Raw genomic sequence first — 22,952 nt, 5'->3', positions numbered from 1 at the left:
TTAATTGAACGACTTTTTCAAAAGGTGGGATCTATTAATAAGGAAAAAATAAGGTAGGACCACATTGAACACAACCCCCCAAACATGGGACCAAAAGTGGAATTAAGCCAAGTAAAATTATCTCATGAAGATTTTTTTTTTTACTTTTTTCTCATTTTTCTTTCTTATTATTTTTAAAAAATATTTTTAAAAAATAATGTTTAAAGATACTAACTTTCAAATAATTGTAAACATCTATTAATAGAGTAATAATGATAATCATTGCAGGAACTTGTTTAAAGATTTCAAAATGAGCTTAATGGGTAAATTAAGTAATATAAATAGATTACAAATGATGTTTTGTATAGTTTTTAAAGTAATCATTACTTTGGATGGTGTTATGAAAATATTGTACATTGTAAGTACATATCAAATTTTCACCTTAAGAATATACTAGCCTAAATAAATAAATAAATCAAAGAATCATTTAAAATAAAAAAGCATTTAAATTTAAATCAAAGAGTCATTAAAAATAAAAAAAATGATAATATCAATTAAATGTAAAAAAAGTGTGTTAAAGTATTATTTTTCTTTATAACTTAGTTCAAAATCCTGTAGTTAAATATTGATGAAATTTATTCTAAAATTAAAAAAATAAAAACTAATTTAATTTCTCTCGATTATCAACCAAAATGATTTATAGCTAGAAAGATAAACTAAACCTACGTATCTTTTTTTTTTTTTAAAAAAAAAGGCCTGTATACGTTGATTAACCATAAAATCAGCGTGAACAGCCTCAATCCATTCATAGTTTTAAATTGAGGGAACTTTGTCCGTCAGATTACATATATTCAAATCCATTATCGAAGAAAAGCTATCATATTTAACTATTATACCAGAAGCTTGCTTCAAATGCTCATTCAAACCTTTGATATATCAGCATTTGTACTGCCTGCAAAGACATTAAGTCAAATTTTAGATAGATACATTAAATAAACTGAAACATGCATATACAAGAAATTTTTTCTAGCTGTTTTTTAGAAAACTGGTATACTCAATTCTTAGCATTCAGCACCAATTTATTTTCTAGTTCTAATATTATTTACAATAAACAGTGATGTTCAAAATAGCCAACTTCTAGAAAAGCAAAAACCTACTGATTCAGTGATTGAATATAAAATAACGTAACTCGTTTATGTCACGATCAATCACTCCATAGATAATTCACATTCAGTAAGGCCAAACACACGAATATAATGTGTTCATTAATCAGCCACACAAAATGCTCAACAAACTTCAACTCAGTCTCAAACACTAACCTTTTGACTACCCTCTTTTGCGCTTAGCTGGTGGCTTGATACGTTCCACAATATAAGTGATAACTTCTTTCAATGTAGCCTTTCTTTTTTCCTTGAAGTTCCATAGCTCTGCAACAGTATATCCACCACTTGCATTGTATTCGTTTATTTCTGTCACGGCTGTTACAACAGCTGAATATATCTCATCTCCCCATTCCTGCTTGAGGCTTCGTAACTTGTCATCATTTTCATCTAAAATTTTCTGCACAAACACAACCTCGTTATGTTTTCAGTATTATACTACTCTGCTGTAGTAGTATTAACGATACAAGATAGATCAGGAGCGAAAAGAGTATTTCCAAAACAGATTACAGGACTTTCTAACGTATGCCAAGCCAAGTCCAAAATTTATACAGTTATATAATGAACAGATTACTAACAATTAAAACCATTTTCTTGGGACGAGAAAGCATGTAAAGCAAATTTCTTCAATGTGTGAATAGAAATTTACGAGTAACAACATCAGATAACCAATTGAGGCTGAACTTCATTATGAACGCAAAACATGCCAGGGTGGTTCGTACCTCTGATTTATCATCAATTGTGATCACTTTAAATGGATGCCAAGCAGAATTCTTCACCTTTTCCTGCCACAAAGAGCAAAGCTCGACACCTTTGGTCCCAGCTTCTTGAGGAGAAAATCTTTCCTTGCATTTATTCACAAAAACCTTCTGATCAAGCTCTCCCATTCTCTTGAGCCCAATATTACCTTTAGAACCATTAAGCATATCCTCTAACCCCTAAAATATTAGAAGCAAACTAAACATTTAGTCTACCCAATCTACTCAAGATCCAACAACAGAATATCAAAATTCGTATATCCAACAAATGGAGAAGGGAATATTCTCACAGAAATGTTCACAGCTTAGCATGATGAGACAAGGAACAGCAGTTGCTAGTTAAAGTGGTTATATTCAAGAATCAAAGAAGAAAAATGTTAAAGCTCGCAACTGAGTGAAAGATATAAATTGAAATTTATTAACATCTACCCACTTGTTTCCTAGAAGTAGGTTAGCAAGTTATAACCATGATTTTCTTCAAATAATCCTAAGGCGAAGGTTGCACAGTAAAAGATAGGTAGGTAGGTATATGTATATGTGTGTGAATTAATGTGTTGGGGGCGGGGGTGGAGTTTTGCTAACACAAATCTACTTATTATTTAGGGGTGTTTTAGCAAAGATATAACAACAGTTTTCTTAAACTATATCAAGAGTAAAATACTCTTTTTGAAAAAAATAAGTGAACATAAATTAGCAAGGCGTTAGCAACTTACATCTTAAGTGTATTTAAAAAAATCATGGTTCCAATCTGCTAATGTATACCTCGTTATTTTTATTTTTTTTTGGAGAGCTTCAACTTTGGCAAGATATAACTAGTATTTTCCTAAAACACAAGCCAAGTTATAGCTTACTAAAGTACTCCTAAAAAACGGTTGTGCATATAGTAAATCTACATATATAGGTTGATTATAGGGGAGGCAGAGAGACTTTTATCAGAGAGAAAGTAAAAGAGATCGTACTTTTATTAATTCTTTGCGAGCTTGCTGCAGTTCATCGTTACTCTGACGTTCCTTCACAATGAGGGTTTGGTTCATGCTCTCCACAGATTCCAAATTCTCTATTTTTTCTTGCAATTCCTCATTCATTTCTTCTATCCTTTTTTGAACAGCTGTATCATCTTCATCTCCAAGATGCTTCATGACTTGCAATTTCCCTTTTAGCTCTTCAATTTCCATTTCCAATTTCTGTTTGGCATCAAGCTGCTTTTCCAGCTGAAGTATCTTGTTATAGGCCTCCTCTTTCTCTCTCTGAAATATTTGAAATTCACAAAATTAGCACATTTTCACATGCATAAGAATTAAGTAACAAATAAAAAACTTCTCATAACCAAGACACTAAATAGTAAATAGAAGGCAAACCTTCTGCTCTTCAACAAGTCTTAAGACATTTTCATCCGCTATCTTCTGTTCTTTTGAAGCCAACAGGAGTGATTCATTCCTCAAATCTTTCTAGAAAGACAAAGAGATCATGGGCTAGTTTGGTTACACTAAAAACAAGTATTTCTTAATTAAGCAATTTTTAAAATAATGACTTATTTAAGAAGTAAATAGGATTTGCTAAATAAAATGAGCACAAAATTGCTTATTTTAAAACAAGCAGAATAGACAAAGACATAAAAACAAACTGAAACCTACTTATATATTGAAAAACACTTCTTTAAAATAAAAATAAGCACAAACAAACTCACCTTACATAAGAATCCTGTAAAAGCAAATCATAAATGTTAATGTTTTCAAAGCCTATAAATAGGGCTAATTTTAGAGAAAAAACTAAACTGACATAAACTAAATTAGGTAATTTTACAAAACTGGACTAAACTATAATTTTTCCTAACAAAATAGATGCTGGTAAAAAGATAAAAAAGAAGTAAAAAGTAATGAAGATAAGAATTTGCATAAGTAGCCTACTAGATAAAAAAGAAGTAATGAAGATTAAATTGTATAAAAACATAATTAACCAACAAAAATAGTTTGTCCAAACTAACTAAATTAAATTTTTTACAACTTATATTTAATTATACTGATCAGTAGCAACTAATAATATTAGTAACAAACCAAAGACAAAAATATGGAAGAAGTTTTGAAGTGACAATGATTGATAAAATGTATAATACCTATTTACAGGAGAGAATGTACAAAACACATTACCTTCTTCTTGTCGTCTGCAAGTTTCTGCCTCTCTTGATCAGTTAGTACTTCACGCTTGTTTAGATCTCTGCTCCAAGAATCAAGCTTCCGCCTTTTCTCATCCAATTCACTACTCAATTTTTCTTGCTCATCCAAGATCCGTCGTACTTCATTACGTGCTCTACGCTGCATACTCCTTGTTTCTGACCACAAAATGAAACAATTATGTAGCGTTATCAACTAAAAAGTTATTGGTTTTCTTCTGCATTCATAATTGCAAAAAAATGTAACTCATTATAGCAAAAACATGGATTGTACATGCAAGAAGGAAAAAGCAGAAGCTATGAATCAAAAGTATATGAACCTTCTTCAAAAACATTGTGAAGCTTATCTTTCTCCTCAAGCATTCTACTCAAGGACATAGTCTTCACATTAAACTTAGACTGCATTTCGTCAAGGTTGTCATTTGTTATCTCGATTTCTTTCGCGAGGTTTGTCACAATATGATTTCTGCTTTCACATGCTTCTTGAACAATATCTGAAACTGTCCTCAATGTTCCTTTGCTGCGGAGGTATTCCCCTATTGGCCCTCCACAATTATAATCATCTTCCCGCGCGACCCATCCATAAATATTTGAGTCAGCTTCTAACTTGTTTGAGCTCCAGTCCTTTTTACCATGACGTGCAGTTTCAAAAGACTTCTCAAATTCAGTTGCATTTATGAAACCATTCCAGTCACTATTGAACACTACTACAGCTTGAGCAGCCATGTCACCGTCTTTCATAAATATATGGGAATCAGTTGGCCTGAATTTAGCAAATTCCTTCAACCAGTGTGTAGAATCAATCAATTTACCCTTTATGTTAACAATTATGCCAGTCCAGGGCCAAACATAATAAACACATTCTAACTGTGAAGGTTGACTAACAACTGGGGGTAAAGCTGGGTTCTGGATTAGCTCTCCTTCACTAGCTAGATCAATCTCCAAATACTTTGCTAGAGCAAGGTGGTTGGCCTTTTGTTTTGCACTTCTGTTAGCAGAACCCTTACCAACACCAGATGCATGTTGCAATAAATCCTTATATTTGTAGTCTTGTTTTTTCTTCCCAGCACAGTAAGGGCATCTAAGAGTTCCATTCAAGTTTTTAACCTTATATTTTCCAGCCCTTAACAGTTCATAAGGTTTCTCTGAGTAGTCATAAATCTCAGATTCACTTAGATCTGAATCTTCTTCGGAGCTGTAGTCCATAGAACTTCTACATAAAAATGCCAAAAATCAGTTCAGGAAAAAGGGCAGCATACAATTTGCTGGAGAAATTTTTCAGAAAGCATCAAAGCCAAAACTTGGATAAAAAAACTTGGGAAATTTTCATCAATAATTTCCACAAAAAAAAAATAGATAACATAAAAAACAATACTACTGAGGAACAAGCAAACAATGGTCTGCCTTGCCTTTGAACATGATCACATATGCATGAAACAACCGCAACCAAAGACTCCAAAAACTATCTATCCCTGTCTTTGTGTATTTTTTAAAACACTTGTTTCAAAAATATTTTTCAATACAAAAATTGAGGATAGAACCATCAACCATTTTTTATTTTCTTTTAATTGATAAGATGGAGGAGTGGGAGATGTAGGGGTGGTGTCAGGGAGTACAGTAAATCAAGTAATTTTTTCTTTCGAAAAACAAGTTCTAAAATTACTTTCATAAATAGCTTTTAAGATAAAAAGGTGAAAAGGAATTCAAAAACCTCCTTCCATTCTCAAAAGTGATAACCATACAAATCTGTGAGAAACTTCATACATTACAGCGATTGTGCTCTAATCATCCTATTTCATCTGAATATCAGGCGCGCAAGCTCTCATGTACAGCTTCACAAATCACAGTGTGGATTGCTGATTATCTAAGTTACTACCATTTTACTCAAAATATCACAAACCACAGTCACCAGAAAATTGGGAGTGCGATTATTTAAGGTTCTCTTACTACATGCAACAAAAAAAAATCGAAAACAACAAAACAAACACGACATTGAACAGATCATACATAGAATTTTATCATTTCGAGCACAGAAAAATCTCAATCGCACCATCAGTTCAGGAAAGAACAGGAAAATTAGTACAGAAAAATAAATCGAACTTACAGAAGGTGAAAGATGGACACAGTGAAAATGTAAGAGCAGTAGAGACTATGAAAGAAAGCTAATAGCCCTAGAGATAGAAATGATAAAATTAACTGGATGTGAGAAATGATCAGCTGTGTTGGCGCTGCATAGGTTTTATGAGGCCCTTCTTTTGTTATTGGTTTGAAGCCAACGATGTGTCAACGTGGAGACAAGGCTACTAATCGTACGGCAATAATTGGTTTGATATTGACTTATATTGGAGTGGAGTCAGTAAGTGTATACCCTGCTGTATGTGATTCCTGACGTTGGTATGGAGTATCCCAAGGTCAGTAAAAGTAGAATATCCCGTGACTATGTAATAGGTAATTGCTTCCTCCACCTCCTTAAATTTCTTCTCCCACCCCATCAAAAGCTTCTAGAAAAGGCCATTTGGGCTTATTTTGCAGGACACCAAACGAACTGGCCCAAGCCCGTGAGTGATTTATTTTTAATAATAAAAATAGAAAATAATGAATTTAATATTATGCGTTGTTGACTTGTTACTTTGTTACTGTCGATTTAAGCATTTTTATTTTTTTATTTTTTTATTTTTATTTCTAGCTTTGTTTATTTTTGTAATTGGTACACTATTTATATTGTTATATACTATACTTTTCTATTTTATATCACAAATAACAATTATTTTTTAATATATATTGATTAAAAATATTGGTTAAATATATTTCATCTTTAAATTAAGACAGAAAGTATTTAAGTTCAACACTTTTGTAAAGCATCTTTTTTAAACGACATTTTGTATGTTTTGTATGTTACAAATTAAGTCAGAAAGTGTTCGCTTCGAAAATATGTTTCGAATTTAGCAATTCGAAATACTCTTTTAAATCTGGTATTACATTATGGATTTTCCAATTAAATTCCAATTTAACTTTTCTTCCTAAAATTATTTGTTAGTTTTAAATATTTGATATTCTAAACTGTTTTTTCTCATTATTTAGTTTAACAATAAATAAATAAATATATATATTTATTAAGTATGTAATATTGATTAAATATGTTTATGTTTAATATAAAGAACTTAATTAGGTGTAGAAAGACAGAACCAGTGTCTTTTTTTCCACTCTATGTGATTTGATGTTTTACTAAACATAAACTATTCAAACATTAGGAATCTCACATTTCTAGATGGATTGACTCTTCTACAGTATAAGACCACAGTAAGATAATAGTAAAGTTTTGACTTTGTCATCATCTCCAAAAATAAATAGGAAGAGCCTTTTAAAGCAAACTAGTTCGTTTTTAATGCTCACAAGAACAAAAAAGAATAAATAGAGAATCTGGAACAGTTTCTTTCTCTCTTTTTCTTGCTTTTTCAAAGTGTTTCTTTCTTAGATCAATACATGTACTTTGGTTTTCTAAATATAAAACTTACATAAACATTATTAAATGTTTTTGACAGAAACTTCAATAAACATTAATGTTCCATGTAGCCAAGGATGTGAATACCTTAAACCTAAGATAAAGTTCACTAAAGTGTCTTTTATTGACCTAACACAACTATATAATGCTCCACATGAACAGTATCTCCAACCACATGCAATGCAGAAAATCATGTGTTTAATCACTAAACAAAGATGCCGTATGGTGCAGACAAGAAACATTGTTCAGAGATTCAATTCATTTCCTGATGATTGCTGAGACAAGTGCATCTGCCACAGTGAAAAAGAATGGCCAAGAAACAATGGCCATGGAATAGAAACTAGAGAAACACATTCAATGGTATATATGGAAACAAATGATTGATGTCTGACGTTTAGGGCTTCTCACCCAAAATGCAGAAGAAGCTGCATCCATAAACAGCAGCTACCAGGCATTTTCCTTTTCCTTTTCTACCTGCCACAGTTTCAACCACTCATGTCTTTTCTCCTTCTTTCCATTTCGATTCTCTAGTCAACTACACTCCCCCTATATAATATGTACCTCACACTCTTCCATCCTCACACTTCAATCTTTATACAAAACTAACACAATTCACGAGGGTATCTTTCTCTCCTTCCATCACTATTCTGCATTATTGTTCTTTTTTTGTCTTATCTGTCACTTTGTTTCTTCAGGTACTTACTTCTTAGAAAGAGAAAATGGATAGCGAGGAAGTCTCATCAGTACCTTCCACACCTGCAACACCAGGGGCCCCTCTTTTTGGTGGCAACCTCAGGTTTGAGAAACCTAATGTTTCAAGGAAATCGTCCTTTCTCAGAAGTTGCAAATGCTTTAGTACTGTTGAACAGTGGACCTTGGAAGATGGAGCCAAGCCTAGAGTTTCTTGCTCTTTACCATCCCCTCCCATCCCCCTAGCAAAAAAGGTATCAAAATTGCACTAAGCTAAGCTCTTTTTTATAGCAAAATGATTACTTGAAAGAAGGAATGAGGACCCATTTTTCCTTATGTATGTTAATTGATGTTACTGAGTTGATTGCAAATTAAACCAGGTTGGAGCTGAGTTTATTGGCACGTTCATTCTCATGTTTGCTGCTATTGGCACTGCTATTGTGAACCAAAAGACTCATGGCTCGGAGACTCTGATTGGATGTGCTGCAGCAAATGGACTTGCTGTCATGATCATCATTTTCTCCACTGGTCATATTTCTGGAGCTCATCTCAACCCCGCTGTCACCATTTCCTTCGCTGCATTGAAGCACTTTCCGTGGAAGAATGTAACTAAAAATTAAGCCTTATAACAAAGTTTTTTGTTTATCTTTTTTCTTGGTCTGATGTATACTTCTTTCTGTATGAAATAATTGCAGGTGCCAGTGTACATTGGTACACAAGTTTTAGCATCAGTAAGTGCTGCATTTGCTCTGAAGGTGGTTTTTCATCCCTTCATGAGCGGTGGAGTGACGGTCCCTTCAGTAGGATATGGGCAAGCTTTCGCCACAGAGTTCATTGTCAGCTTTATTCTGATGTTTGTTGTCACTGCAGTGGCCACCGATACAAGAGCTGTAAGTATCTTATTCTATTAACCACTTAGTCTGATAAGTAACTAAACCGAATCAGTCGAAGAAGTATATGAAAACGATGTTTTGAGATCGACAAACGTTAATTAATTACGTGCAATGGAACAGATTAGCGGATAAGTGATAAACTCCCTAACAAGATTTTGTCTGTTTCTCTATTTTTATACGATTTTGTGTGTTTAATATTTCTGTCAGATCTGAGGATTGGTTTTATTTAGTATTTATCAATGCATGTTTCGATCTTTAGAAAGGAGACAAGTCAATGAAAATATAGTATGATATTATGACACTAGTTTGAGCCTTGTCTCCCTTAGCTAGATCCATGAAGCTCATGATACTCGTGCATGTACCATAAAACAAAAACATATATAAAACTGAAGTACATCTCGATGTTGTCACAGTAGCAACATATATATATACATACTTATGGCAAACGTTGTGCCAATGCTGTAAATAGAAATAGAGCCAAACTCCAAGGAGAGTTTTTTATGGCAAATTCCGTTTTTCCATCAAAAACCAAATTTTAAAAAGACTATGCTCGCCACATATAGAACAAAAAAAGAGATATTAATAGAAAATAAATATACGAGCAGCAGTTTTTGTTCGTTTTATACCTATACACTGCATCAGTACATCCATTTTAAAGTGAGATATACTGTGTTTAACAAAGCTAGTGTAACACACACACACACACACTATATATATATATATATATATATATATATATATATATATATATATGAGTAGATATAACTGATATATAGTTATTATGCAGGTGGGAGAGCTTGCAGGAATCGCAGTGGGAGCCACGGTGATGCTCAACATACTTATTGCAGGGTATAAGTCCCAACTTATTTTCAAACAAACACATTACTACTACAGTATTACTTAACAATTATTGGTGGTTTTCTGCATAAAAGAAGAAAATAAAAATCATATATAGTAAGAAGCACATGGGTCACTAGGAACACCAATAATATATTAGTAAGAAGCATATTTTGTATATATATATATATACAAAATGTTTAATGGTTTTATTATTCTTGGCATAATCCAATCTTTTGAAAAGGGGAGGGCTTTAGCAAGAGCACAAGTTGGGGTTGTGAAATGGTTGAAGTAAAATAGAATCTGTTCGGTATTGGAAAGTGTTTGATTTTGTTAAAACGAGAATGAGAAGAGAATAAAAGATGTGTAGTTTTTGAAAAGATGGTCCCCTTTGAATTGAATTAGAGAAGGTAAGTAGAGATAAGAAAGAATGGAATAGTGTGCGTGAGTGTGAAAAAAGAGGGTGAAAAATATTCGTTGATTTGGTTAATTAATATTATTCATGTATAATTATGGTGACTAATTAAAGGCCAGCAACTGGAAGTTCAATGAACCCTGTTAGAACATTGGGTCCAGCCATTGCTGCAAACAACTACAAGGGCATATGGGTGTATCTCATTGCTCCCATATTTGGAACTCTGTGTGGGGCAGGTGCCTACACTGTGGTCAAGCTGCCCGAGGAAGAGGCAACAAAAACCACCTCCTAATTCACCTTCTGCCATTCTTGGGAGCTTCAGAAGTTCATGTACCCATGAAAATATTATAGATATTCCATGGAAGCATGTAGAATTCACCACTGTTTGGTGCATGCACGTATGTTAGATTAGATAGATATATATATACACATGGGTCTCTGTTCATGTATGCATCAACGTGTTCTGTAATTTTGGAATTGCAATTACACATCAAGCAGGCTTCTTCAATGTAGCTATTTTCATGTTATAAATCTCTGTTTCTGCCTCTCAGGCAGCTATCTTAGCCATTTTCTCTTCCTAACTGTCTTTCTGGCACCGACCAGGATACGAAAATAGATGAATCTGATACTCATCTTCATGCAACATAAATATAAAAAGTATCAGGAGAACATAAAAACATAGTCTGTAACATCTAACAGCAAACCAAAAAGAATAGAAGGATTTGAACGAAGGTGTGAACAGTAAATTTGAGGGTGCAAAACGTGAAAAAAAAAAAAAAACTTCCAAACTTGCAAACACAGATGCATCCAGGACCAGTCGCCGCTGCACCTCTCCATGGCTGCCAGAGACGCCGCCGGCGACTCCATGGCAGCAAACCAAAAAGAATAAAGGGATGTAAACGAAGGTGTGAACAGTAAATTTGAGGGTGCAAAAAGGTGCAAATAATAATAAAAATAAACTTCTGAAGTTTCTCCTTCTTCACGTGCAAACACAGATGCATCCAGGACCAGTCGCCGCTGCACCTCTCCATGGCCGCCGGCGATTCCAATCGTGATCGGAAACCACGCACCCGGCGCAGCAGCGCTTCTTCCATCCATTTCGTTCGAAACGCAATCCCTCCAGATCTCCATCCCAGCCACCGACGCGCCTTCTGCTACGACGCCGCCGGCCACCATTGAAGCCATTTTGGCGACTCCAACCCCATCACTCTTCCCTTCCTCAACTTGTGACATTCCCATACCTCCGCTCCCGTTCGCGCGACCGCCACGCCAGGCCTTCGTGGGCGGCGAAAGAGCCATCATAACCCTCGCAACTGGAGCCATCTTCGGTGTCTTCTTCAGCCGTGTCATCGTCAGAAACTGCCGTCAGCGGAGGCGTTATCGTTAGTGGTGAAACAGTTTAACTTATTAAACTAAAATTTTAAAATATTTTCAACATTCAGTTAATTAATATCACTACAAAATATTGTCAGGATTAGTAAATTTTCTTTTTCATTTTGCCAAACATGTCTTTAAATATATGAATTTGGGTTGACCTACAAATTTTCGAAACAAAAATTATAAATTGACTATACCATCTAACCAAAATAAATCATTTTAAACAATACCATAAACATATCTTAATTACTAATAACTACTATCATCAGTTGATATTTCTACAGCAATTATAATAAATATATATATTTTTTATCTTATCTCAACAAAATAATTATAATTTCTTGAGAAAAACAATGATTAATATAATATATGCTAATTTCATTTATATACTTCAGAAAGAAATTGGTAATTGTGAGCGTTAATTATGTAATTTTTAATTCATCCTTTTTAATAATTATGTTATATAATGTAAATATTTAATTATGGAATGTCCTTTATGAGATATCTAAGTTTCTAACTATAATTTGAATCACATACATAAAGTATCGCGTGAAAAAAATATCAATATATTTTATTCGGTCAAATTTTTTAATTAATATAATATCTTTAAATATTCTCTCATATATTTTAATCATATTTATATCTTATAATTTTGATCTTAATTTTATCAATTTAAAATATAAAATTTATTTTTCCATTACATATTACCAAAATGTGATTTCCCTTATAGCGATTTGGATGCTCACTTAACAATAGAAACATATTAAGTAGTGATTTGATATGTTTGAATATATACTGTCGTATCATTAAATACAATTTTACAAATTTTATATGAATATTGGGTGGTAAAAGATAGTTTATAATAATAATAATAATAATATTATACGATATCCTATGTATAGTATACATAGGAACATCACATAAATATTCTAATATATTTTTTTAAAACTATCTTTCTGTGTTTTCATACATTATATTAAAGAATGATGTATTTATTTATTTATTTATTTGCATCCTTAAAATTAAAATAATTATATTATTAATTTCATCCTTAAAATGATATCTTTTAAAATGTAATGATTTTTATTTAACTGTTTTTTAATCTTAATCATTTTTTTTTAAATTAAAAAAAAATTGTCATTTTAATACGTTTCATATTAATCATAGTTTGTTATTCTCGTGAAAAGAAAAAAAAAATTATGATAAATTATTGCATTTAAAAATATAAATGGTTTATCCTATGATAAGATAGTTTAAATGAATATATAAGTTACAAAAATATAACTCTGAAGCATAAATATATTTTGACTGATATAATTGATCCTCAGTAAATCAGATATTTGTTTTAATACGTCTAATTTATTACTTAAAATCAGAGAAATTTTTAATTATAATTTCTGTGACATCAAGGTGATTTATCATACTCTATGTTATTAGAATATTCATATTAAAGTATTTTCCACTGAAAATTAACATATAACTAGTCAAACGTAATGTCAAAATCCACCTCAATTTCATTATATAAACCTTAAATAATGTAGGCACAAATTTTACAAAGTTTAACACAAAAACTTCTTTAATCCATCGCAAAAATTTAAATACTTTACGAATGCATAATTAAAAATAATATTTATCCACAAACTAATAAACTCGTTCAAACCAGCTCAATTTAAAGCAAATTATGAAAAATACCGTCGAAAAAAAGTAGAAGAAAAGAAAAGGATGATTGAAATTCATAATTTGCAGAAAGATTCTTTTATCATTAAAGTGAAGATAATTTGTTTTAAAGAATTATATAGAAATTCTTCTAAGTTTACATGTTCTTGTGAGCAATTGATAACAATTCATATTTTTACTTATTAAAATTAAATTCAGAAATAAAGGTGAAGAAGATGGATGGGAAGATGTACAGAGTTTAAAAATTTTCTAAAAATTATATTCTTAAGAAAATGCAACGTTCATAATGCAACGTTCATTTTGAATATTATATTATATTATTTTGGACCGTTGGTTTTAAGACGTTGATAACAACGTTCGTAATACAACGTTTAGATTTTGCAACGGTCGTTTTTTTCATGTTTATAAATATAACATCGTTTCGTTCTAAGTGCAACACAAAACACAACGTTTAGATTTCTATCTTATTTTCAATCTCTCAACACTTCTTTCAACGTTTAGAAGATCCTGATATAGTGACAGTAGAACCAATTGCTGGTGAAGAAGAAACTGGTGTCGAGCTAAATGAAGAAAACGCAGAGAAGGTTAGTTAATATTAATGCCATATTATTTAATATGTCATTGTATCAAATATCTGCTACAGTCTATGCTTTTGTCTGCATTTTCCTGTGTGCTGTTTCAATGGGGACCAAATTTACTTGTGTCAACTGCTCTCTGAATTTGACTTTAATTTTTAAGTATTTTCACTCTTAACAACGGGTATTTTGTTTAGGAAATTGTTGTAAAAATCAATAAATCTATTCTTTTATTAGAAAAATCTATAATTGGATAAGAGACCTTAGTTTTTTCCAGTATTTTATATATTTTGGAATGCATGTTGAACAGATATATTTATTTATAAAGGATATATTACTAATAATTTAATATTTATTTAATCAATTGACCTTTTTATCTTTAAAAACTAAAAGCAACAGTTAATTTTGAACTTATAAATCAATACAACTAACCAAGAACAATCAACACTTTTGAGCATTATAAGATCAAATACTTTTTAAAATCATTTTTAACTAATTAACATTTAAATGGTTGTAAATCTTATTTTTCTTATTTTATAAACTTGTTATTTTTTATTATTTTCTTATATAGAAAATGGTAATTTGAGGGTTTGGAAAAAGAACGACAGAATGATGATAATTGGTTAGTTTTAAAATAGAGGGAAGGGAACAATTGCGAATTGGAACAACTTTTCTTTTCTTAACATATCTACAGTTTGTATACAGTTTGAATGTTCTTTCAATATTATTAGGATTTTATAAATTTACAAATTTACTTTTTTTATGTCAGTGTTTTTCACTTTCAATATCCTATTTCAAAACACTATTTGCCATATGGGATGAAAAAACATGATTGAAGGACGTAATTTCCGAAATTTTGAATCGTAGAATGTAAAAAACAATAAGTTTCACAGAATTGAACTCTTGACATGTTTGGGTGGATTGCCCTGAAATAATACGGGTAGTTAAACATCAATTTTGTGGTGAGATATTTGGAAGCCCAAGTTGAATTAGAAAAAAAAGTAACCTGAGTGAAAAAAGTAGATCAAACCATGGAGTTTATGGAGCAGCAACATAGTGTGCAAGTTGGTTGGCCTTCTTCAGGTGCCACCACAAGTTGGATAGATTAGTACATCCTCCTAATCCCAAACTTGTGCTTGCGGGAACCAAATGGAGGTCGCCAAAACAATGCTCGTGAACTTGAGAGAAAAGTTCACCAAAAAATAAAAAATCCTCTAGAGAAGTTTATTTATTTAGCCCAAAGGCCAATTTTTTTTTTTGTGTTGTAAAGGAAGAACTTTTCGGGAAATTTCCAAATGAACATTCAATTTTTTATTTTATTATGTTCAATTTTATATATTTCTTTATCCGTAGAGTACATTGAATGTTTATGTAAGTGATTTAATGTATGACAACTTTCATCACCTTCTTTTTCAGGCTTTATTGAAAGGTGCATATGGATGATGGTTTGGAACTAAGATTACCAATCAAAATGTTCGACATTACCTCAATCAAATAACAACTCCAAAAATCACAAAAGTGAACAAAGTAACTTTGCCTCTCATAAACAAAGTCCCATAATTTAAGGAACGAAAAGAAAAAACACGCCCAAACCCAAAGCTACAACAATCAAATCAATAATATTTAGACTTTTTACAAACAAGTAGGAAAAAAGACACAAAACAAACTAATATATGCAAGCGACATACCACATCTACATCAAGATCATCGACATTAAACCAAGTCTTTCAATTTCATTGATTTTGAATTTTGGAAAAGGTTCACCAACTTTATACCCAAAGGAACCTCCTAACCCTAATTTTGAAAAGGACTAATTGTTGGCTAACTATAAAAGAATGATGGTGGGTCGACGAACCATCTGTTTCAACAACTTTAGGTTCATCTCTAAAGGATCTACAATTTGTAACCACCGAAATTGAGTTCCAAAAAGACGCCTCTCATGTTAGCAATATAAGAGGTATCCATCCAAGCACAACAACGCCACTATAAAATATGACAAATTTATAACAATATAAATTCATTGCTCGAAAACAACAAAGAAAACACAAGTCTGTCAAACTGTACTTACACTACTTTTAGGTGGTTCCATTTCGTTTTCAACTCAAGTAATGACGTCAATTAAATATTAACCTAGGTGGTTCCATTTCGTTTTCAACTCAAGTAATGACGTCAATTAAATATTAACCTACACAATACCAGTTTTAAAAAGGGCCAAATAATTATTAAACCACCTACATAGAAAGTGACCAGCATAGAGTGCGAATACAAAACCACCTACTTTACCTATTGTCAATTCTCTATTTCCATACATAAACTATCATTAGTAAATGTATCATCACCACGAATTCATTTTTCTATTTCTCCTAACAGATTATTAATAAACAATCAACCACATTTTGTATTACTAATTATCAAAGGCCTCCTCTATCAAAGGCTCACTTAGCAATCACTAATAAACTTACTATTACTCAAACTCCTTCCAAAACGCAAGTAAAAAGACCATGGCGAAATGAATAAAGGAAAAAACATGACAGTGTGAACTAAAAGCCTCCTTACAAATCACCAAAAAACGAAAGTGAATAAAGGGCATACAAAATAGCTTTCGATTAAAGACGAAAATCACGCTGCACAGCAGGAACAACTGCGAACCCAACCCACAAAGGAACAATGGCAATAGCCAAAAAAAGTCTCCTTTCTAGAAAAGACGCCAAAGATGGCCACAAGCGAAACTTCCTCCCAGGACTTCTTCAATGGTGGACGGAGACAAAAAACTTCAATGGCGGACTTCAATAGCTGCACACTAGACTTCATAGGTGAACAAAGGCAATTTCAGTGGCGTGGCCATAGTTGAGAATGGTGGAGCGATAGTTTGGGAGCGAGAGTTTAGGATGAAAATCCTAGAGAGAAAGAGTTTCGTAAGAAAGAAGGGGCACAAACAAGTTTGGTTTCAGCAAAACTCCTTTCCAAACATAATGTTATATATCATTGAAATATCTTAAAACTTAGGACAATGATATTTTAACACCATTTTTTGACACTATTTTGACACTGCACACGTGTCAAGATGTGATTGAACGGTTTCAAATTAAAAAAGTTTGACACGTGTGCAGGGATATATTTGGAAGAGAAAAACCAAAGTTTGTTTTTTAATTCGAAATCGTCCAACCACGTTTTGACACGTGTGCAGTGTCAAAATGGTGTAAAAAAAATGGTGTTAAAATTTTATTTTCCTAAAACTTATTCGAAATCTATAATATGTGAATGAAAAGTAATAATTTCTTTTTTTTCTTAAAATATTACAAAAATTCATTTTTTTACGATGATTTTAATTTTATTTTGTGTTAAGTAAATATAAAAATATATTACCTTATCATTATTTGATGTAAATTAATATGAAAAAATAAAATAATATATGGGTTTCTATTGCATGTTATAAGATATTATATTAATTTGTATAAAGTATTAAATTTTATTTTTTAGGTTTCTATTGCATGTTATAAATATCAATATAATGATTAATATACGGGTTTAAAAAATTTAAGCAAAATAAAATAAAATAGTTAGTTTTATTAGTATGTAATTATATTATAATGCATGAAATGCTCCATACACGTCTTATCCAAGGAAGGAAAGGATTGAGATCTATCTAAAATTCTGGATTATAAAGCAAGCAACCTAATTTTTATTTTATTTTTTTTCTCTCTCTGTTGGTAGAAAAACACAACAATAGAAAGAAAATAAATCAAAAAGAAAGAGAAAGCGAGCATTTGCAAGTCGTCTGTTCGTGGGAGCAGACGACCCGTCTTCATCGCCAAACAACCTCAAATCGCATCAACGTTCGCTGTTATTCCATCAAAAAATAAAACAACGTTTGATTTTTGATCTTTCTTTAGTTTCTGATCTATGGAGGTTCCGAGTTCCTGGGATGCCCTTCGCAAGCAGGTTCTTAATTTTCTATTTTTGTGCTTTCTTTTTCAGATTATGCATCTGCGTATGTTGGAAATGATGCAACTAAAATGGGCATGCATAATTCGAGTGCTCCAAGTTTCCATCTTTTCTTTATGGGGTTTCTTCATTTTGTCGGTGATGGGGAATTCATGGGATTGGGGTTCTACCCTTTTTCTTCTATCTGTGCTTTAAATATGGTTTGATTTGTTGAGTTGCAGGTTTACGGCAGTGTATTGATGGGTTCAATTATAGAATTCTGCCTTTAGATTTAGGTTCATTTTATATATTAGGAATACATCTGATTTGTTTAAGAAATAAGGTTTTCCTATTCTGATCTACGTCATATTGAGTTTGAATTAGGAGAAGATCTTTCGAAGGTGCCAAATCAGGATTGCTGTAACTTATAACAATTTTTTCTCTGATGGTATAGGGATATTAATGTGCTGTTGAAATACAGGAGCACAACTGTGTAAACTGTTTAGAAAATATGAAGTGATGTTGAGTGACTAAGATCGTATTTGATTTACCATCATACATCAATTTTTGCACTTTCCAATGAGTAATACAATTTTCAATGTTATTCCCCTCAGGTTTTTCGAAATCAAATATATCTTAATTGATTCCAATGCCAAACCAAACAGACTCTGATATTAAGATTCAATTAAATTCGTGTGAAGCTAATTTTTGAATTGTAAATCATAATAATTATCAAATCATAATATTCTTCAAAGACGATGAAAAATAACTATAAATATATCATATAGATTATTCAGTGTTCAATGTAATAATTTAAAATTAGATAAAATCATAAAACGGTTTGTAAAACAAAACTATTAGTGAGTCCGTGAAGCCTCCCTCTACACTGGAAGAGTGGAAATGAAGAAATGTAACAATCAATTAAAGTTCATGCATTGAACAAGTAAGTGAGAAAGAAAGTAGCCGTATAATTAAATAGAACAGTTTAGAAATGTGTCTTCAATTATTTTCATTTATCACTCTAAGCTTATATGACTTTTCAATTATTAGCGAATGGCAATGAATTGTGGAACGTGTGATTCATATCGATTGTATGAAAGTGTATCAATCCAATCATTTATCGTAAGATTCATAGACATTTGAAATTTATCTTTTGATACAAATTGTAGCTAACTGAATCACATCAAATGGTATGATTCAAGTTGTACAATTCTAACTTTTGTTTTCATGTAGTGACGGTTAAAATCGGTATATTTTTAGATATGCTTTTTTGTTTTTGCCTTTTCTTGGAGTTCTTATGAAAAGCTTATGCAATAGATAAATTGTATTTGTATAAATAGAGATGGAACGATAGAAAGCGTGAGATAAGGTGGTTGATGTAATTTATAGAGAGAAAAAAAGTAGTGTTACGTGATATAAATGTACATAATATTATGGAATTTTAGTTGTCAGTCCTTACGACTACAAGCTTGCAATTCCTGTACATTTTGAAATATGTATATTAAATCTTTTGGGACATTCTTCAACATGAAAGTTTGGATTTTAGTTGACCTATTTTGTTTGCTGGTTTAAGTGTTGTTCAATGTGTTTACAACTTGTTTCTTTTCCTTAATCATAATAACATAATCATCATAGTAATGATAATAATAATGAAAAATAAGTGAAATTTTATACTTTTGGTTTCGACTTCCTTTGTAGTTACCTAGTTTATAAATATTTTAGTTTTCTTAGGAAAATGATTTATAGTTTTTCCTCCAAATCTCTTTCAGGCGAGAAAACTTGAAGCTCAGTTAGATGAGCAGATGAATTCTTATCGTAAATTGGTTTCTGCGAATGTTTCTTCAAAAGCTGATGCCTCAGAGAGTGATCTAGAGTCTTGGATTGAGCGATTACTAAAACAACTTCAACAAGTAAATGCACAGATGCAAGCTTGGGTGTCAGCTGGTGGTTCAGAAATGGTTTCTCACACTTTGACTAGACACCAAGAAATTCTTCAAGATCTCACCCAGGTATTGTACAGTTGAAGCTTGTGTCGTCCTGCATCATTTCGTGTGAACCTACGCAGTTATGGAGCTTTTATTATTTTGAATTGCTTTCTGCATGTAAATAGGGATATTGACATTTCACGTATACCCCTGAGACCAATGCTTCATTCTCACAAGTGAGGATTTTAACTCGAATACGTTCAACTTTTTCACTTCCACTAATGGCAAGTAAATGTTGAAGAAACTTTCCCAATTTAATTTATAAGTTTTTCTTTACAAGGAATTCTTCTTTCATTTCCATAAGATATGACAAACTGCTGGTAACTGTCACCGGCATTATATCCTGATGATAGTAGCATAAACTTGTGATTTGTGATTAAATCGTAGACATTTAATATTTATTTTATCTACTGTTATTCAACGCTACTATGATCCCTCTCCCTGTGTTGTATCCCAATTTCTTTGTCAGCGTCTTTGATGGTTTTGCATTAACTGATACTTGATACTAACTTTCTAATTGTCACTATATATTATTTCCATAATTTGCTCTTAGATCTTCAACATAAGTTTTACCTTGTAATGTATTTTTTTTTTGTTTTTTTATCAATTACTTAATGTCTTCAAACCTTTAAACTTTTTGCACTAAGCTGGATGCAATTGAACTGCAGGAATTTTATCGTCTTCGTTCAAGTCTTCTAGCTAAGCAAGAACATGCTTCACTGCTGGAAGATTTTAAAGAATTTGATCGGACAAGATTAGACTTGGAACAAGGTGTAGACACTGAACAGCATGCACTCCTAAAAGAGCGTGCATCTATCAGCCGAAGTACAGGACATGTTAGTGATACAAAAACACTTAGTTTCACATTTCTGATTTAAAATGCTGTTTTGTTTCTTCTCAATCCAGATATTGTTAGCATATGTTATACTTATATTATATATGAACCCTTTTTTCCGACAATGCATCTGACTTGTATATTGTATAGTTTTTCTTTAGCTGGGGCATTGTTAAACATATCAGGTTTTGCTTTAGCCTGTCAGGCTTTAGGAAACTTTATAACCAACCCCTATATATTCTATTAAAGTCGACACTATTTTTCTTAGTGTACTCTGTCTCTTCGACCAACACAACTTTTCCTTTCTCATGAATTTCATATTTTGTCATTTATTTTTCTCAATTTTTATTGCTCATTTATGTGGTTGTTAATGCCAGAATTTACATATGTGTAATGTAAATTTTCTTACAGCTAAATTGATTTAGTTGGTTCGAGTTTAAAGGGTTTAGATAGGAATAATCTGTTTTGAAATTATTTTTCTTTGAGCGATCAATATTCATCAATACTTAAATGTTAGAAAACAAGTTAGTCTTTTATGGACTTATTGGAATTTCGTATGTAAGAAATGCTAAGCAACACGCCATGTACTAGGGATACAGCAACTGCAAAGATCTGCTTTTCCGAGAAGCCTTTGATTTTTTCCTTAAATTTGTATCTAATGTCCAATTGCACTAGTCTTATTTTGAACTGTTCTGCCTATTTTTGGGCTGCAGATGGACAACGTTATTTCACAAGCACAAGCAACACTAGGAGCACTTGTCTTCCAACGTTCAACATTTGGCGGTATCAATTCGAAGCTTGGCAACGTTAGCAGTCGCCTCCCAACGGTATGATTCTCATCATCATGGATTTTGGTGTTTAAATCATTTCCTGTTGGCCGTATACATCTTCCATGTCTTGTGAGATTGTATAAGTAGTGCAAGAAAAGGGACACTGAATAAGGTTTCATGTTTCGTTAGTGTTTGAAAGCATCTTTTGATTCTGAAATTTTCATCTGCCATGCGTGAATGTTGTTGGTTATTCTGGTGTTTGATGTAGCAGTTTTTAATAATGTTTCAGGTAAATAATATACTTTCGGCAATAAAGAGGAAAAAGTCAATGGATACCATCATACTTTCCCTTGTTGCAGCCGTATGCACATTTCTCATTTTCATCTACTGGCTATCCAAGTGAAGCTGCTGCTTTTGTTGGATGCTCCACTTTTGTAAACTCATGTATGTTCTTTTGACTGTTGAGCTTAGTACCTCGTCCATGCTGAAACACATTTTTCAGCTAGTCTATTTTTTATTCCATTGTTCATCCATGTACCACAAAAGCAATGCTGAGAAAAGTAAAGATCAGAAATTTCCTAGTGTTCTATTTCTTGGTTCCCATTTCATAAATCATAGCATGTACTGAAGAACTGTTTTACATATTAATTTGTTGAGACAGTTTTTGTAAATAAAGATGAAACATCATTATTTTATCTGCATTAATCTAATGGTCGTGTATGGAATGAAAAGGAAAGACGATGTCAATATTGTTTTGACAGAATTGATGTCTTGTTCTAAAACCAACAATGAATAGGCAGAGAGAAATTGAATATTTACTTTTAGAATGTATCAAAAGTAGACTAAATGTTTGAAGTAATCCTTGAAATTGTATCCTGTTGTCATAAAAGTCACTGGAACTAAAGAAAATTAAAATACCTGAAATTTTTATGGTTACATTAAATTCCTTTTTTAATTTTGGTCCTTAATTATGTTAGTATCATCCCTTAAATTTTTGTACTATGAACAATTAATATTAGGGAAAAATAATGCATGGATTTTTTTTCTAATTTTAAAATTAAACATTCTTCTTATGTTTTTCTGTAATGACAGTCACATTTGTTAAAATTGTTAGTTAGATATTAACTTATTGTGTATTAATAATAAATGACATTCACATCTTTTATATTTTTTTCAAAAAAGTGACATTCTTTTCCATTATTTTATTTAAAAATATTACATGGGCAAACATTTAAATAAAAAAAACGAAAATTGAAGATTTTTTTTATAATAAAAAAATTTAGAAAATATATTTCTATAAATAAAATTAGTGAAATGGTTCTTTATTTAAAGTTTATAGATACATGAATATTATTTTATAAAAATCATAAAGGTAATATATATATATATATATATATATATATAT

At 31.7% G+C, this 22,952-nt stretch overlaps 3 protein-coding genes across 4 annotated transcripts; 2 read left to right on the top strand and 1 right to left on the bottom strand.

The window, feature by feature from the left end:
* Positions 1–748: 748 nt before the first annotated feature.
* On the bottom strand, positions 749–6,295 carry LOC106774352 (factor of DNA methylation 1). 2 transcript variants are annotated; one of them, XM_014661314.2, is made up of 8 exons: positions 6,172–6,295; positions 4,388–5,280; positions 4,045–4,226; positions 3,256–3,345; positions 2,857–3,144; positions 1,862–2,077; positions 1,299–1,539; positions 749–931 (listed from the first exon to the last, which is right to left on the bottom strand). In XM_014661314.2, the coding sequence occupies exons 2-7, from the start codon at positions 5,271–5,273 to the stop codon at positions 1,306–1,308; spliced, it is 1,896 nt and encodes a 631-aa protein (XP_014516800.1). In that variant the 5' UTR covers positions 5,274–5,280; positions 6,172–6,295; the 3' UTR covers positions 749–931; positions 1,299–1,305. The 2 variants fall into 2 exon arrangements, with proteins under 2 accessions (XP_014516800.1, XP_014516801.1); XM_014661315.2 differs by having other exon boundaries at positions 4,388–5,277; positions 6,172–6,193.
* A 1,854-nt stretch (positions 6,296–8,149) lies between these two features.
* LOC106772920 (aquaporin NIP6-1) lies at positions 8,150–10,925 on the top strand. The gene is made up of 6 exons (XM_014659557.2): positions 8,150–8,189; positions 8,265–8,513; positions 8,640–8,864; positions 8,955–9,149; positions 9,940–10,001; positions 10,519–10,925. The coding sequence occupies exons 2-6, from the start codon at positions 8,289–8,291 to the stop codon at positions 10,694–10,696; spliced, it is 885 nt and encodes a 294-aa protein (XP_014515043.1). The 5' UTR covers positions 8,150–8,189; positions 8,265–8,288; the 3' UTR covers positions 10,697–10,925.
* A 6,803-nt stretch (positions 10,926–17,728) lies between these two features.
* LOC106772959 (Golgi SNAP receptor complex member 1-1) lies at positions 17,729–22,248 on the top strand. The gene is made up of 5 exons (XM_014659611.2): positions 17,729–17,975; positions 19,727–19,966; positions 20,611–20,778; positions 21,491–21,604; positions 21,837–22,248. Exons 1-5 carry the CDS (start codon positions 17,937–17,939, stop codon positions 21,948–21,950), a joined length of 675 nt encoding a protein of 224 aa, XP_014515097.1. The 5' UTR covers positions 17,729–17,936; the 3' UTR covers positions 21,951–22,248.
* Positions 22,249–22,952: the final 704 nt, after the last annotated feature.

This window comes from Vigna radiata, chromosome 9 (genome assembly GCF_000741045.1).
Source record: "Vigna radiata var. radiata cultivar VC1973A chromosome 9, Vradiata_ver6, whole genome shotgun sequence".
NCBI classification, from domain to species: Eukaryota; Viridiplantae; Streptophyta; class Magnoliopsida; order Fabales; family Fabaceae; genus Vigna; species Vigna radiata.
This window is presented reverse-complemented; position numbering and strand designations above follow the sequence as displayed.